The 14,029-nt window shown below is 49.3% G+C and overlaps 1 protein-coding gene across 4 annotated transcripts; it reads left to right on the top strand.

Annotated features, from left to right (window-relative positions):
• Positions 1-639: 639 nt before the first annotated feature.
• Positions 640-5,175, top strand: LOC109149821 (rop guanine nucleotide exchange factor 14-like). Of its 4 annotated transcripts, none has more exons than XM_019297828.1 (9): positions 640-855; positions 1,675-1,712; positions 2,046-2,156; positions 2,718-3,119; positions 3,194-3,348; positions 3,438-3,512; positions 3,600-3,875; positions 3,970-4,317; positions 4,568-5,175. In XM_019297828.1, the coding sequence occupies exons 3-9, from the start codon at positions 2,081-2,083 to the stop codon at positions 4,805-4,807; spliced, it is 1,572 nt and encodes a 523-aa protein (XP_019153373.1). In that variant the 5' UTR covers positions 640-855; positions 1,675-1,712; positions 2,046-2,080; the 3' UTR covers positions 4,808-5,175. The 4 variants fall into 4 exon arrangements, with proteins under 4 accessions (XP_019153373.1, XP_019153371.1, XP_019153372.1 ...); XM_019297826.1 differs by having other exon boundaries at positions 1,675-1,777; XM_019297827.1 differs by having other exon boundaries at positions 1,675-1,795; positions 2,055-2,156.
• The last annotated feature ends 8,854 nt before the right edge of the window (positions 5,176-14,029 follow it).

Genomic DNA, 14,029 nt, shown 5'->3' with positions numbered 1-14,029 from the left:
TAGGGGTACGAATATTGGTACGAATATAGTCACGGGACTGATATTGTATTAATTGAATATAAAATGTTATTATAGAGGTACATAATGTGTAATAACAAGACAAGTATGAGTTTAAGACAAGAGATGCTTGATTAGGACACTAAGAAATGCTTTTATACTCCATATCGCCCCAACAGCTCCGGAAGACGCGGGAGTGCCGCAATTGTCGCCACATGACTCGCTCTACGCGTGGACCATGTCTCTTGGCCGAGCACAGGGCTCGGCCAAGCAGCCGTCAAAAGAGCGCCCGACCTCATGAGGTCGGCCTGGGGTGGCCGACCCCACGGAAGGTGCAAGCTCATCGAGGCCGGGTTGCTTGCCCGGGTTTGGTGCTTCAGGTCCAGTTCGCCTCGGATCTATCCATAATTATCCCATCACTAATATTATTTAATACATTCATAAATTCCATACATAATTATATTTGATATTATTGACAGTATACCATAGAAAAATTTTAAAGATGTAATATTTATAGGGCGTTACTTAAATAATTAAAAATGATAACATTAATGAGTAGTGAGAAATATATATAGTAGTAGGAGACACGCGACAGTCCCTAGTGCCAGTTATTCCTTGAGAATTGAGATGAGATGAGAATATTATAATTGAATTGAAGACACGCATTCTTCATGTTTGGTTTTTCTTTTCCTTATATCCATGATATAATGTCGTATTTAATTTCGGAGCCATCTTCTCTGGCCGCTGCCCCCCCATACTTTCACCTTCAACCGTAATCACCAGACCACCCCCACCCCCCCTCCCAACCCTCCAAGGTGCATGCGTTGATGATTCAAGATTTTAGAGCTCCCCATCCAGGTCGGTCTGCAATTCCCCCATTTCTCAATTCTTCTTTTCCCTGTAAATTTTATGTTCATTTCTTCATCATCATTTCTTTCCTCAACGAAACTGCATTGTTTTGATCCGGAATTGCCATCTCTAATCTTTGGATTTCGGATTTTACGTAATTGTTATGTGGTGTTTCGTGTTTTCTTTTTGTTTTGTTCCTTAAACCATGTTTTCTCTCTCAATTTTGTCTAATCTTTTTAGAAATGGCACTGCCTCATCCATATCCAATCTTATTGAAGGCACATCAGGCCTTGGGGCCCGGGTATGATCATTGAAATCTATGAACACCCAGAAATAAAAATGAACATAAAAGAAGAAAGTGAAATCCAGATTGAGGTAAATTTGTAGAACGACCAAACAAACAAACAAAAAAAAAAAGATAGATTCTTTCCTCTTGTCCTGGGTTTTTTTGTTTTTAAAAATAAATTTTATTTATATATTTGCCTCTCTCTGTAAATTCCCATGAAATTATTAAAATGTCTATTTTTTTCCTGACACTTTTGTTAACTTTTTCTTTGCCACTTTCTAAGCTTTACTGGTAAATGGTAATGAAAATTTTGTCCTGACTCCATTTTTTCAAGAGGTAGAGTAGAAGTGGTACTGATTGCCCTGGGCTCAGATTTATTTGTTTTATACTTTTTTTCTGGTCATTTGGCTCTGATACAACTTGGAGTCTCAATGCTGAGTTATTGGAACTTCTTCCTTAGTTTATGAAATCTTGAAGCTAATGGGGTATGGGCCATCTTATTGTTAATACTAATATTGTTTGCAATATTCCTTTTGGCACAGTGGCTGAGGAGTGAGGACTCGGGAAGGGGGCCAATCAGGTACTATTATGCAAAAAGGGGCACCTGAGAGCAACAAGTGACTTACACAAAGGCATCAAAATTTTGTTAGCACCAATATTTATGTACATTTTCACCAATTTTCTTTTTGGTTTGTTTATGTTTATGTTCATGCATTTGCCTCTTTTCAAAGTTTATCCTCATAAACTTTTACTTTTAAACCAAAAAGAAAAGTGATTCTTTTGCCAGTGGGTCTAAAGTCTAAACTTTTGGTGGGCATTGACAATTCTCTACATGTTTAACAATTATTGTAAAAGGGCATCCATTTGCTATTTTTCTTTTTGTTGACATTTTACTGTTGGTTTATATTTTAAGACATTGTAGCGTGCCATTGCTGCTTAAGTGGAAAGATGGTAGTGATGCGAAACAGAATATCTTGTTGTTCAAGAGAACGAGAGATGAGTGTTGACTTTGATGACCAAAACGGTAAGCACTTTTGTTCCATTTTTTTTTTCCTTTTTTCTTTCGATGGCAAAGTTAGCTCTATCTTAAATAAGCAGCCCCACCATTAGCAGGTGGCACCACAGGTTTTTATTGACCATGGCACATTTAAGTCAGTCACGTTTATCTCACTATGACTGCAGTAATATTAATGTCATTCTGTAATCGTGAGCCTGAAGGCTTTTATGCGTGACAAGTTTTCAAGATGGTATGGGACCGCATAAATCTCATCTGTGCAGTGCTATCTACTATTCTACTCTATTGATGCACAGGCAATGAATTACTAGTGGGCCTTGAATTATTGAGAAGTCGTTATCTATGGGACTCGTATTTTGAAATGCTTTTCGTCTCTTGTTTTGGCATTCCTCCTGTTCAGATTCACTTGCACACTGATAGGTTAATTCACGTTTTTCATGTTTCGATTTTCTTTGGACTACCACCTCCTAGAATTGTAACTATGGTTGCAATTATGGAACAGTAACGTTGTTAGTTTTGTCTTTTTATTGATTTTATATCTTCGGGTAGACTAAAAATTGAAACTTTCAGGAGTTACAACTTACGACGGTCTTGAAAGCTGCATCGAGCAAAGCCAGTCCCATGAAAATGGAAGCCCAAGTAGCAGAGGTGATAAAAGCGTTACAGAAGACTCTTTGTTTGATGATGACTCAAGCAGCGTTTCAAGCAATACCGGGCTTGGATCATTCTCTTCGCATTGGACAGAAGCAAAGACAGATGATCCGGGAGCTGACAACAGTGACAAGTGGGAATCCTCGGAAAGCCCTCAACATTCCTGGGACAGGCAAGACTCGGGCTATAGAACTGGGTGTTCGGAAGTGGATAAAATGAAAGAAGAATTTTCAAAGTTGTTGCTCGGGGAGGATATGACGGGAGGAAGCAAGGGCGTTTCCACTGCATTAGCATTGTCGAATGCTATAACAAATCTTTCGGGTATACTTACACTGTTACACACATTAAAAACAATATTGATATGTGGATAATATTGTATATATATTGATCTACAGTGACTGTCTTTGGCGATATGATGAAATTGGAGCCACTTTCTGAGGACAACAAACGGAAATGGCAAATGGAAATGGATTGGTTGCTTTCCCCGACCAAATATATGGTTGAGTTGGTTCCTGCAAAGCAGAGTGGCGCCAATGGGATTACATTCGAGGTATGTATTTCTTGAAATTTGTTCGGTTACGTTACATTAAAAACAACAACGATGTACTGATTCCGAGATTCTATTTCTTGTTTGAGAAGATAATGACATCACAAGTTCGTCAAGACATCCATATGAATCTTCCAGCTCTCCAGAAGTTGGATTCGATGCTTATTGTAGGTGGTCTGTTTACTCCAACAAAGTTAAAACAATTTACCTATCACCAAATTGACAACCGTTTTTCTCGTGTGTTTGGACGATAGGATACCTTGGATTCAATGGATAATTCTGAGTTCTGGTATGCTGAAGTTGGTAGCCGTGAAGATGGTGGCCAAAGTGGTAAAAGCGTTGGCCAGAGCAAAAGGTGGTATGTTCCTATTACCCAGATTCCACAAAGCGGTCTATCTGATGCTGAAAGAAAGAAACTTCTGGACAACGGTAAATTGGTGAATCAAATATTCAAAGCGGCCACCGCGATCAACGAGAATGTGTTGTACGAAATGCCCGTTCCATCAATCATCACGGATTCACTACCCAAGGCAAGTCACCTCTCTCTTGCTATAGTTATTTTCCCCCGTGAAATAACCATTCAGAAACTTTATTCCACCGTTTCGTTTTCACTATTACATACAGACGAGTAAGTTATGCCTTGGAGACGAACTGTACAAGATTTTGACGACAGAGCCATCATCATCGGTGGACATGTTCAATTCCCTGAAGCTGAAATCCGAGAATACTGCTCTGGAGGTGATAAACAAGTTGGAAACTTCGATTCTGATGTGGAAAGAGAGAATCCAAGATCAAGCAGAAAACGGGCCTCCTCCCCGGTCAACGTGGTCGTTCATGAAAGATCCATCAGCCGAGGTGGACAGAATGGAGCATTTACGGAACAAAGCCGAAGCTCTTTTGCTGCAGATCAAAATCAGATACCCGAACCTCCCACACACATTCGTCGACAACATGAAGATCCAACACAGCAAAGTGAGTAGCACACTACTGGAAATTATGAAATTTCCAACCACCTGAAAGTAATCTTAAATCAAGTCGAAAGCAAAAAGTGGTCGGAAATAGCAACAAAGATTTTTCTGGATCGGAATAAGGCTTTCGACTTGATTTAAGATCACTTTCAGGTGGTCGGAAATTCCATAATTTCCAGTAGTGGCAGTAGGTACGTAATTGCATTATCATCGATGTGTAGTCCTTAGATACGTTTGTTCGTGCATGCATGCAGGACATCGGGCATTCAATCGTGGAAGCATACTCCCGGATTCTCGGGAGCCTGGCGTACAGCGTACTCACGAGAATCGGGGAAATAATGCAGGAAGATATACTGATCAACCCGAACTCCCCTGCAGTCGCATACCATTTCCCGGGAATGTCGGACTGGACTGTCCACAGTGAAGGTCTGAGGCACTCATCTGTAGTGGATATGATGAATGAAGCTCCTGATTTCGGAACTTGTCTCTTCTGATCTGATCGAACTCTCTCTTCTCTGATCTTCTCTTGCATGCCAATGGCTATATGGCTTCATAATAAAAAAAAAAAAATTGAAGAAGAACATAATATATGTTATTATTTTCTTTTTTACTTTTAATTTGGAAGGTTAAGATCTAAGTAATTTTGTAAGTAAATTATACTAAAATTAGTTGCCATATTTTTGCACCGTGGCTCATGTAGGGTTCCATTATTCCAAAGTTATGATGATGAGGCCTGAGGGGGAGGAGGAGGGTATACAACATTTTCAACTCTGTTGAAAATACCATGTAAAATAGGCTATCCTCGCCAACTACTTCAATTACGTTTTTAGTCCAGCTACATCCACTTTATATTTCAATAAAATATTCCCATCCATTAGTTGTATGAATAAATTGAATTATAGCCCGCATGGGCAGTTCAGTTGGTTGCAGGGGTGAAATTTGGGAACAATGACCCGCGATCGGGTCTCACCAGCAGCAGTAAAGGGGATTCCTTGTGCGCAGTAAGCAAAAGTCTAACCTCTGTATTCAACTGAATTACCATGATTTACATTCTCCCAAATACTCTGTCTAACCGGGGTGTGTGAAGCCATTAGAGTTAGGGATTTAAACTTTTGGGAACAATAAAACAAAAAAATTAAAGAAATTCGAGCTAAATCTAGAAGTGAATGCAAGTTACATTCAATATGATAAGCTGATTGATACTGCTAATTATACGTAAGCAATATGTAATAACACGAGACCAATTAAAGCAAGTAAATGACTTTATTGATCACAATAGAGGCCCTAAGTACAATCTACTTGGTTGCTCTGAGTACCGACTGACTGCGGTCGGGATTCTCTAACAACAACCTATCGATCGTCCAAAAGTCCCCTACACTGTAGCTACTGTGGGTATTTATAGCCGCTGTGCCGGGGACAGGATTCCGGCCGCTCGGCATGTCTTCCACGTAGCCACCACGTGTCACCCTCCCGGGTGCCCTGTCTGTCATCATGAAGAGCCGCCACGCGTCCTTTCGCCAGCTCTCTCGTCAAAGGGCTACCGCTCGGTGATCGACACCAGCGTTCGGGCAACTTCCGGCCGTTCCCGACCGGGGTCTTCATGAAAAAGCCCGACCTGCTACCTGCAAAGATCAGAAGAAAAAGACAAAGGCAAAGTCGGTCGTGGTGGAGCTTAAGTCGGTCGGGATATTCCCTACCAAAAGCCCCCAAGCCCGGGTCTTTTTGATCCCTCGGGAAAAAACGGGACGGGATGAAGAAGCCGAACCGTCAGCCACCAAGCCGACCTGCCAGCTGTCATTCCCTTCCTCGCAACGTGTCGGCCACTGCCGGCCTCTGCGACTGCAACCGTCGCCTCGGAGTCAGTGCCAGTCGTGTCACGCAAGTGGACTCTTTTCCCGCCTAAATGCCCTCCTATAAATAGGCCCTTGAGGCCCTCATTTGAACTTTCCTCACTCTTTTGCTTCAATCGGTACCCTCAGAGAGTCCCGAGCAGAGCACCTTTGCAAGGCAGTCGAGCAAGGACTTTCAAGCTTTCATCCGCGAAGTTCCGTCATTCGGTAAGTTCTCAAGCCTTCTCTTTTCTTTATGCTTCCATTTTAGGTAGAACTTCTAGGTCAACTAACTGTCCCGGACACTTTAAGTCCTCTACTAACCCCGACCGACCTTTAGGTAGATCGAAATGACGGATTCTGACAGTCAGAATGCCTCGATCGCGGATTATGACGAGGGGGTCGAGCATCTCAGCGACGAGGAGGTGGACATCATGTCCTACTCCCCCGAAGCTATCTACCGACCGTCGCCAGCCCCCGAGCAGGCCGCCGCACAAGACACGTCGTCCAGCTCATCCGGGTCGTCGAGCTCTAGCTCAAGCGGATCGGGGAGCTCCGGCGAAGAAGAAGAAGAAGAAGGAACCACGTCGGGGAGACAAGGATCTCCGACCGAAGGCGTTAGGGAAACGCCCATCCGGGTGGTTGGGGACCACCCGGACGCCGTTCAACGGCGAGGCGCCCGGGAAAGTACACCCGAGCTGGCTGAGGAAGACGCTGCTGGGCCGGCCGCACCAGCAGTCGTAGAGTTCGAATTCTTGAACAGCGAGAACGTCGAACAGCAAATGAGCCGGCTGACCAAAGGTGAGGCAGTCAGGATTGCCGAGAAGCTCGGGGGTCGGGTAGAGTTCGACACGAGCCGGAAGTTAGGGAACGTCATCGATCGTCATCGGGGCAAGTGGATCGGGATGCACTACGACTCCCTGATGGCCCCGATCGCCATTCCCTTTACCCCCCTCCTGAACGCCTTCTTGGCCTATTACCGGGTCGTCCCGGCCCAGATCTGCCCCAACTCGCATCGGATCATCGCCTGCTTTCCGCAGATATGCGCTCGGCATGAGGCCGCCTGTACGATGGAGCTGTTCAACTTCATCTACCAAGTCAAAGTTCTCCCGGGCAGCTACGGGGGCGGGTTCTTGATGCTCCAGTCCCGAGCCAACATGTGCGCAATCAGAGGCCTGCCCGGGAACAACAGGGGGTGGAAGAATAGGATTTTCTCCCTCAAATACGACCCCTGGATCCTCCCGGTTGACCGCGCTTGGAGCACCCACTTTCGGAAACAAGTGGTGCCGGACGAGACGCAAGCGCTCAGGGAGACGGTCAGTCGGATCTCGAGCGAGCTGCACGAGTATACCATCTTCCGAACGGCTGAGAGTCTCGAGGCGGCTAAACTCCCGCCCCCTACATACGAGCTACAGGAGAAATACCTGCCCGTGCCGATGGGCGTGACGGTCGCCAAACCGTCGAGGCGAACGAAGAAAGGTTTTAACTCAAGCTAACCCTCCCGACTTAACTTTATGCCTCGATCACACTAACTTGATCTCTTTGTTTGCAGCTATGGCAGAATTCGGTGATGAAAAGGCCCCCCTTCCCCCGCCCGCCAAGATCTCCCTTGGTGGCAAGAAGAAGGCGAAGGCGAAGCCCGCCGGGGAAAAGGAGATTCCCTTGGCCCGACCACTAAGTACCTCGACCGTGACGACGGGCGAGGGCTTTATCGTCGAGCCCTCTGACGTCCTGATCACTCGGGTGGAAGTCGCCCGGGAAAAAGAGAAAGTGCCCGAGCAGGGCGTGAGGGAGGTGGGCGGTATTAAGCGCCGCCGGGAGCAACGTAGCCCGAGCCCCTCGGTCGGGAGAGAAAAGGACAATATGTCCATACTGGCCCGGATCGGCAACGCCGGGCCAGCCAAGGAGGATCTGGGGAAGATGTCCCCGACCCAGGTGGCCGAGAGGATTGGCCACGACCTGGCCGAGGTAAGCTTCCTCCCAGTGGCTTTCATTTTCTTATGCAAGTGCCCCCGTTCGGGCTAATCTCGAACATCCTTTTGTATTTGCAGATTTCCCGAGCGGCTCAGCTCCTGCAAGGTCGGGCAATGCTGGCCGAGGAAGCCGACCGGCACAAGAAGATGGCCGCCCGGCGTCTTCAGGAGGTGAAGGACGTTCAGGCCGAGCTGGAGAAAGTCCAGAAGGCCTTGAAGAAGAGCGAGGAAGACCGGGCCCTTGCAGAGAAGGTCGCCCAGCGGGCGATCGGCGAGAACAAGGAATTGAAGACCCGCCTGGAGAGCCCGGAAGAGCTGGCCCATTCGGCCTTCAAGGACGATCAGATCGGCTCGGCCTTCCTCACAGCTGCTCGGAGGACCAAGGTCGGGGAGGACCTGATTCTCTCCTTTGGTCGGTGGGCCTTCAAGGCCGGCCAAAGGAAGATGTTAGAAAAGGCTCAGAAACGGTTGGGGGAAGCCCTCGAAGGCGACGACCTCCAACTCGTACTGTCTGCCCTTCCTCCCGACCTAGCTGACCCTGGCCCCTCTCCCTTTGCTCCGAAAGAAAGAGCGGCTGAGCCCGGTGGAACATCTGCGGCCACCCCGAGCGGGAAGGAAACGGCTGCTGGGGCTCGGGAAACGAAGAAGTAGAGTAGGCTTTTTTTCTTCTTCTTCTTTTTTTTTAAAGGACTACTGACCGGGAGCCCGGTCCCGAATTTGTACCGGGCACCTTTTGATGATGAATAAAATTTCTCTTTTGTTTAACTCGTGTTGTTCGTTCTTTCTTTTCACATTTTTATCTTTAGTCGTGTAAATGCTGATCCTTAATGCTCGACCTCGCGGCCTTATGGCCTAGTCTTGCACTGCTTCGACCCTGCTAACGCCCGACCTCAGGGCCTTATGGCTTGGTCGCACATCTGATGTTTCGTCATAAAATTGGCCAATCCGACCGAGTTTACCCGATCTCCCGGCCTTGACGATTTTTGGAAGTGGATTCGTCATAATATTGACCTACCCGACCAAGTTTACCCGGTCTCCAGGTCTTGACGAATTTTTCAAAAGGAAGTAAGCCCCACGGTCAGGATATACCGAGCGATATGGGCCTATCAACACTCCATTTATCCCAGCCCCCACACTATTGTGCCCTCGAGGCACGAGTGGGTGCGATAGTGGACAGAAGTTGGACGGATCGGGGAATTATGCTGAGAGCCCCTGGCTTCCCTGATCAATGGCGTGACTCGAATGTCCGCCGATGTGGAGCGCATCTGACCGGTCGATAGATTCGCTCGGTCGGTATAGCTTGAAGATAGATTGATCTGCGTGCACTGAAGGTAAAGAAAATAACCGACCGGGCCGCCGCATGCAAGCGGTCGAGCAAACACCGATCGTATATACATTAAAACATTCCCGCTCGCAGGCGGTAAACGAGTATTTACAATTATAAAGCTTAATTACAACCGACGACCGGGACCTACTCGCAGGTCAAGCCCCCACTTCGTCAAAAATTACAAAAAATAGGCTTAATGCCTAAACATAACGAGGTGCTCGGAATTCCAAGTCCCCTCGATTACCCGACCAGTTGTCGTCTCCAGTCGGTATGTACCCGGGCGTATAACCGCACTGATGATATACGGCCCTTCCCAATTTTGAGCTAGCTTTCCGCCCTCCAAAGGTTGACTGGCCTCCCTTCGTCGTAGAACATAATCTCCAACCTGAAAATAACGAGGGTTGACCCGAACATCTTTAGAACTCTTAACGCGCTTCTGATACTCGGCTATACGCCGAGCGGCTAGCTCTCTTTTTTCTTCGACCCCATCGAGATCCACCGCCATAGCATGTTCATTCTCCTCGGCATTGTAGGTTCTTTCTCGATCGGTCGGGATCCAAGCCTCGATCGTGAGTCGGGCTTCAGCTCCGTAAACCAGGGCGAAAGGGGTCTCCAAAGTAGCTTCCCTCGGGGTCGTCCGATAAGTCCATAAGACATATGGCAACTCATCGGCCCAACTACGACCAGCCGAATGCAGCTTCTTTTTCAGACCTTCCAGAATCGTCCGGTTTGCATTTTCCACTTGACCGTTTCCCTGCGGGTAAGCCACCGACGACCGGACGTGAGTCTTCCCGATCGTGGCCAAAAAGTTCTGGAAGTATTGGCTTACGAATTGGCGGCCATTGTCGCTGATGAGGTGCACGGGCACGCCAAAGCGGGAAACCACATTTCGCCAAAGAAAACGAGCACATTGCTGAGAGGTGATCGTGGCTAAGGGCTCAGCTTCTATCCACTTGGAGAAGTAATCGATGGCGACAATCACAAACTTTCTCCGACCGGAGAGCTGAGGGAAGGGGCCCAAGATGTCTACTCCCCACCTAGCGAAGGGAATTGCGGTCGTGACCGGCTGATAGAAGGTTGCCGGTCGTCCAGGCATCCGGGCGTACAATTGACACGTCTCACATTCCCGAGCTAACTTTTCACAGTCTAGCTGGAGGGACGGCCAATAGTACCCGATCAGCATGATACGACGGGCCAGGGATCGGCCTCCTTGATGTGAAGAGCAAATTCCCGAATGCAGTTCCTTCATAACTAAATCGGCCTCAAATGCGGTTAAGCAACGCATGAGGGGGCCTCCATACGATCGCCTATATAGACGACCGTCCAAGACTTGGAACCTTGGGGCTCTCAGCTTGGCCTTCCGAGCACGTTGCGGGTCGTCTGGGAGGCGACCGTGCTCGAGGTACTCCTTTAGATCGGTGATCCAATTGTCTTCTACTGGTTGGATGGGATTGACCGGTAGGCGATGAATGCTGTGTCTCGGGATCACCAAAATCCGAGCTATCTTCGACATGTGTTCCGGGGCATCTTGAGCCAATTTAGATAAAATATCTGCGTCGGCATTATCCAATCGGGGTATGTGTCGGACGGTATACCCCCGGAACTGAGCAAGCTTCTCCATGGCAAGATCTCGGTAAAGCTGCAGACGCTCTCCATTGACTTCATAGTCTCCGAGAACTTGTCCAACCACGAACGCGGAATCGGTTTGAGCCCGGATGTATTCAGCCCCCAAGTCCCGAGCGCACTGTAAGCCGTTAACGAACGCTTCGTACTCGGCTTCGTTGTTGGTCGGGTGGAACTGGTACATGAGAGCAAAATAGACCTTGAATCCTTCCGGGCTCGTGACCACCACTCCTCCTCCTGCCCCTTTCTTGCTACTTGACCCATCTGTAGCCAGCGACCACCACTCAGCCTCGGGATCCGCGACCTCCGGAGGTCGGGTATCCCGGGCGGTGCACTCGACCAAGAAGTCCGCAAGAGCTTGACCTTTAATAGCCGGTCTCGGTCGGTATTCGATCGCGTATTGGGTCAACATTAACGCCCATTTGACTAGGCGACCTGACGATGAAGCAGTTCGGAGGACTGGCCCGATCGGCTGATCGGTCAACACGCGAATTGCTCGACCTTGGAAGTAGGGAGCCAGCTTCTTCGCGGCAATGTATAAGGCGCAGACGACCTTCTCTAGCCGGGAGTACCGGAGCTCGGGACCATGTAGCGCGTGGCTTACATAGTACACCGGTCGCTGGACCCCTTCCGGATCGGTTCGGCACAACACTGCGCTTACTGCGCGATCGGACACGGCGAGGTACACGTCTAACTCTTCTCCGAGCTCGGGCTTTGAGAGCACGATCGGTGACATGAGATATTCCTTCAGCTCATCAAAAGCCGCTCGGCACTCTTCGTCCCAGACGAATCCATTAACCTTCCGCAATACCTTGAAGAAAGGTAAAGCGCGCTCGGCTAGCTTGGAGAGGAACCGGCTGAGGGCTGCCAACCGACCGGTCAATTGCTGGACCTCCCGAACGGTGGAAGGTGGCTGCATGTCCAGAATCGCTTTTACTTTGGCCGGGTTAGGCTCGATTCCTCTCTTGGTCATCATATAACCGAGGAACTTGCCGGTCTGAACCGCGAACGTGCACTTGGTCGGGTTCAGCCGCAACTGGTATTTCCTCATGATCTGGAAACACTCATGGAGGTCCCGAGTGTGGTCGGATCGGTCCCGACTCTTGACCAGCATGTCATCGATGTAAGCTTCCATCGTTCGGCCCAATAGATCGGCAAAGAGCATGTTGACCATCCTCTGGTAGGTGGCTCCTGCGTTCCGGAGGCCGAACGGCATCACTCGGTAACAATACAGCCCATCCGGGGTCACGAAGGCTGTCTTGCTCTCGTCTTCATGGTGCATCATGATCTGATGGTACCCCTTAAAGGCATCCATGAAGCTCATTAACTCGGCCCCGGCGGTCTCGTCGACCATCTGGTGAATGCTCGGTAGAGGATACGGGTCGAGCGGGCAGGCTTTGTTGAGGTCCGTGAAGTCGATGCACATCCTCCATGCTGGGGGCTTAGGAACAAGAACGATATTTGCCACCCACTCGGGATAGACTACCGGACGGATGTGCTCGATCGCCGCCATCTTTTTGACCTCTTCTCTGACAAATTCGCGGCGGTCGGAAGAAAGGTGTCGTGTCTTCTGCACGACCGGCTTTGCTGCGGGATCGACGGCTAACTTATGACAGATGACCGATCGATCGATCCCAGGCATATCTTCGGGCCCCCATGCGAAGATATCAGCATACTCCCGGAGCACGGCCAGAACTTCCGCTCGGATCTCGGGGGTGAGGGCTCGACCAATCTTGATCTTCCTATCCGGGCGGTCCTCGGATAGGGGAACTTCTTCTATTTCTTCGGAAGGCTCAGGCTGCTCCTTCCGTTCCTTAGCCTCCTCCTTGGCTATGGTGTTCACCCGGGAAGATGGACCGGAGTCACGTCTATTGACCGCTCGGGTGTAACACTTCCGGGCGGATTGGACATCGCCCCGGACCACGCCGACCCCGTTAGGGGTGGGGAATTTCATGCACAGGTGGGGCATAGAAATTATCCCACCAATCTTCATGATGGCGGGTCGGCCCAAGATAATGTTGTGGACGCAGTGGAGGTTGACCACAACAAATTCCAGCTCCGTTTGGATCGACTTTGGAGGTGTGCCGATCTCGACCGGGAGCGTTATTTTTCCTTCGGGGTAAATAAGAGCCCCGGTAAATCCTGACAGTGGTACACCGACCGGAGTCAGCTCCTTCCTGTCGAGGCCAAGCTTCTCAAACACGTCCAAGTATAAGACGTTCACACTGCTGCCCGTGTCAACCACAACCCTCTGGACGTCTGTCCCCTTAACGTCAATCGTGACCACGAGCGCCTCCATGCCGTGGTCGCTGCTGGTAGGTTGGTCCTCGAGGGTGAAGGTTATGGGTTCCATCTTCTGCCTCTTCCCGGTTCCCCGGGAATCCACTATAGCGACCGGGCAATTAGTCCGCGGTCGGGAAGCATCCTCCAGTCCACCAAAAATGACGTGGATGGTAGGCTTTCCGGACGGGCGGCTACCAGACGGAGGGTCGGGGTCTCGTCGGTCATCATGACGATCATCCCGTCGATCGTCCCTTCTGTCTTGCCCAGATCGATCAGAGCGGTGATGGGAACGTCTATGATCCCTCCGCTCGGTGTTCCTCTTGTTGTCCTCTCTCTTCCCCACACACTTGTCCAATTTCCCCCTGTTAAGCAAATCTTCCAACAATTGGCGTAAGTGGGCACACTCCTCGGTATCATGCCCAGCACATCGATGGTAAGCACAGTGCTTACTCTTGTCAGGGCCGTCTCGATCGGGATGGGGGAGTTTGATGAGATTGCAGGACTGGGCGTACTGCATGGCCTCCGCTGCGGATCGGTTCAAGGCCGTAAACTCGCCAGGCCTGGTGCGGGATCGGGGATTGTCATCTCCTGACCGATGCTCCGCCCGGCCGGCCGGTTTATGGGACGAAGAGCCGACCTCCTGCAAGCGCTTTACGGCATTCGCCTCGCCGGCGTTGGCAT

This window comes from Ipomoea nil, unplaced genomic scaffold, assembly GCF_001879475.1.
Source record: "Ipomoea nil cultivar Tokyo-kokei standard unplaced genomic scaffold, Asagao_1.1 scaffold2159, whole genome shotgun sequence".
Lineage (NCBI taxonomy): Eukaryota > Viridiplantae > Streptophyta > Magnoliopsida > Solanales > Convolvulaceae > Ipomoea > Ipomoea nil.
The sequence above is the reverse complement of the archived record's forward strand: the minus strand, read 5'-3'. Positions and strand labels throughout refer to the sequence as shown.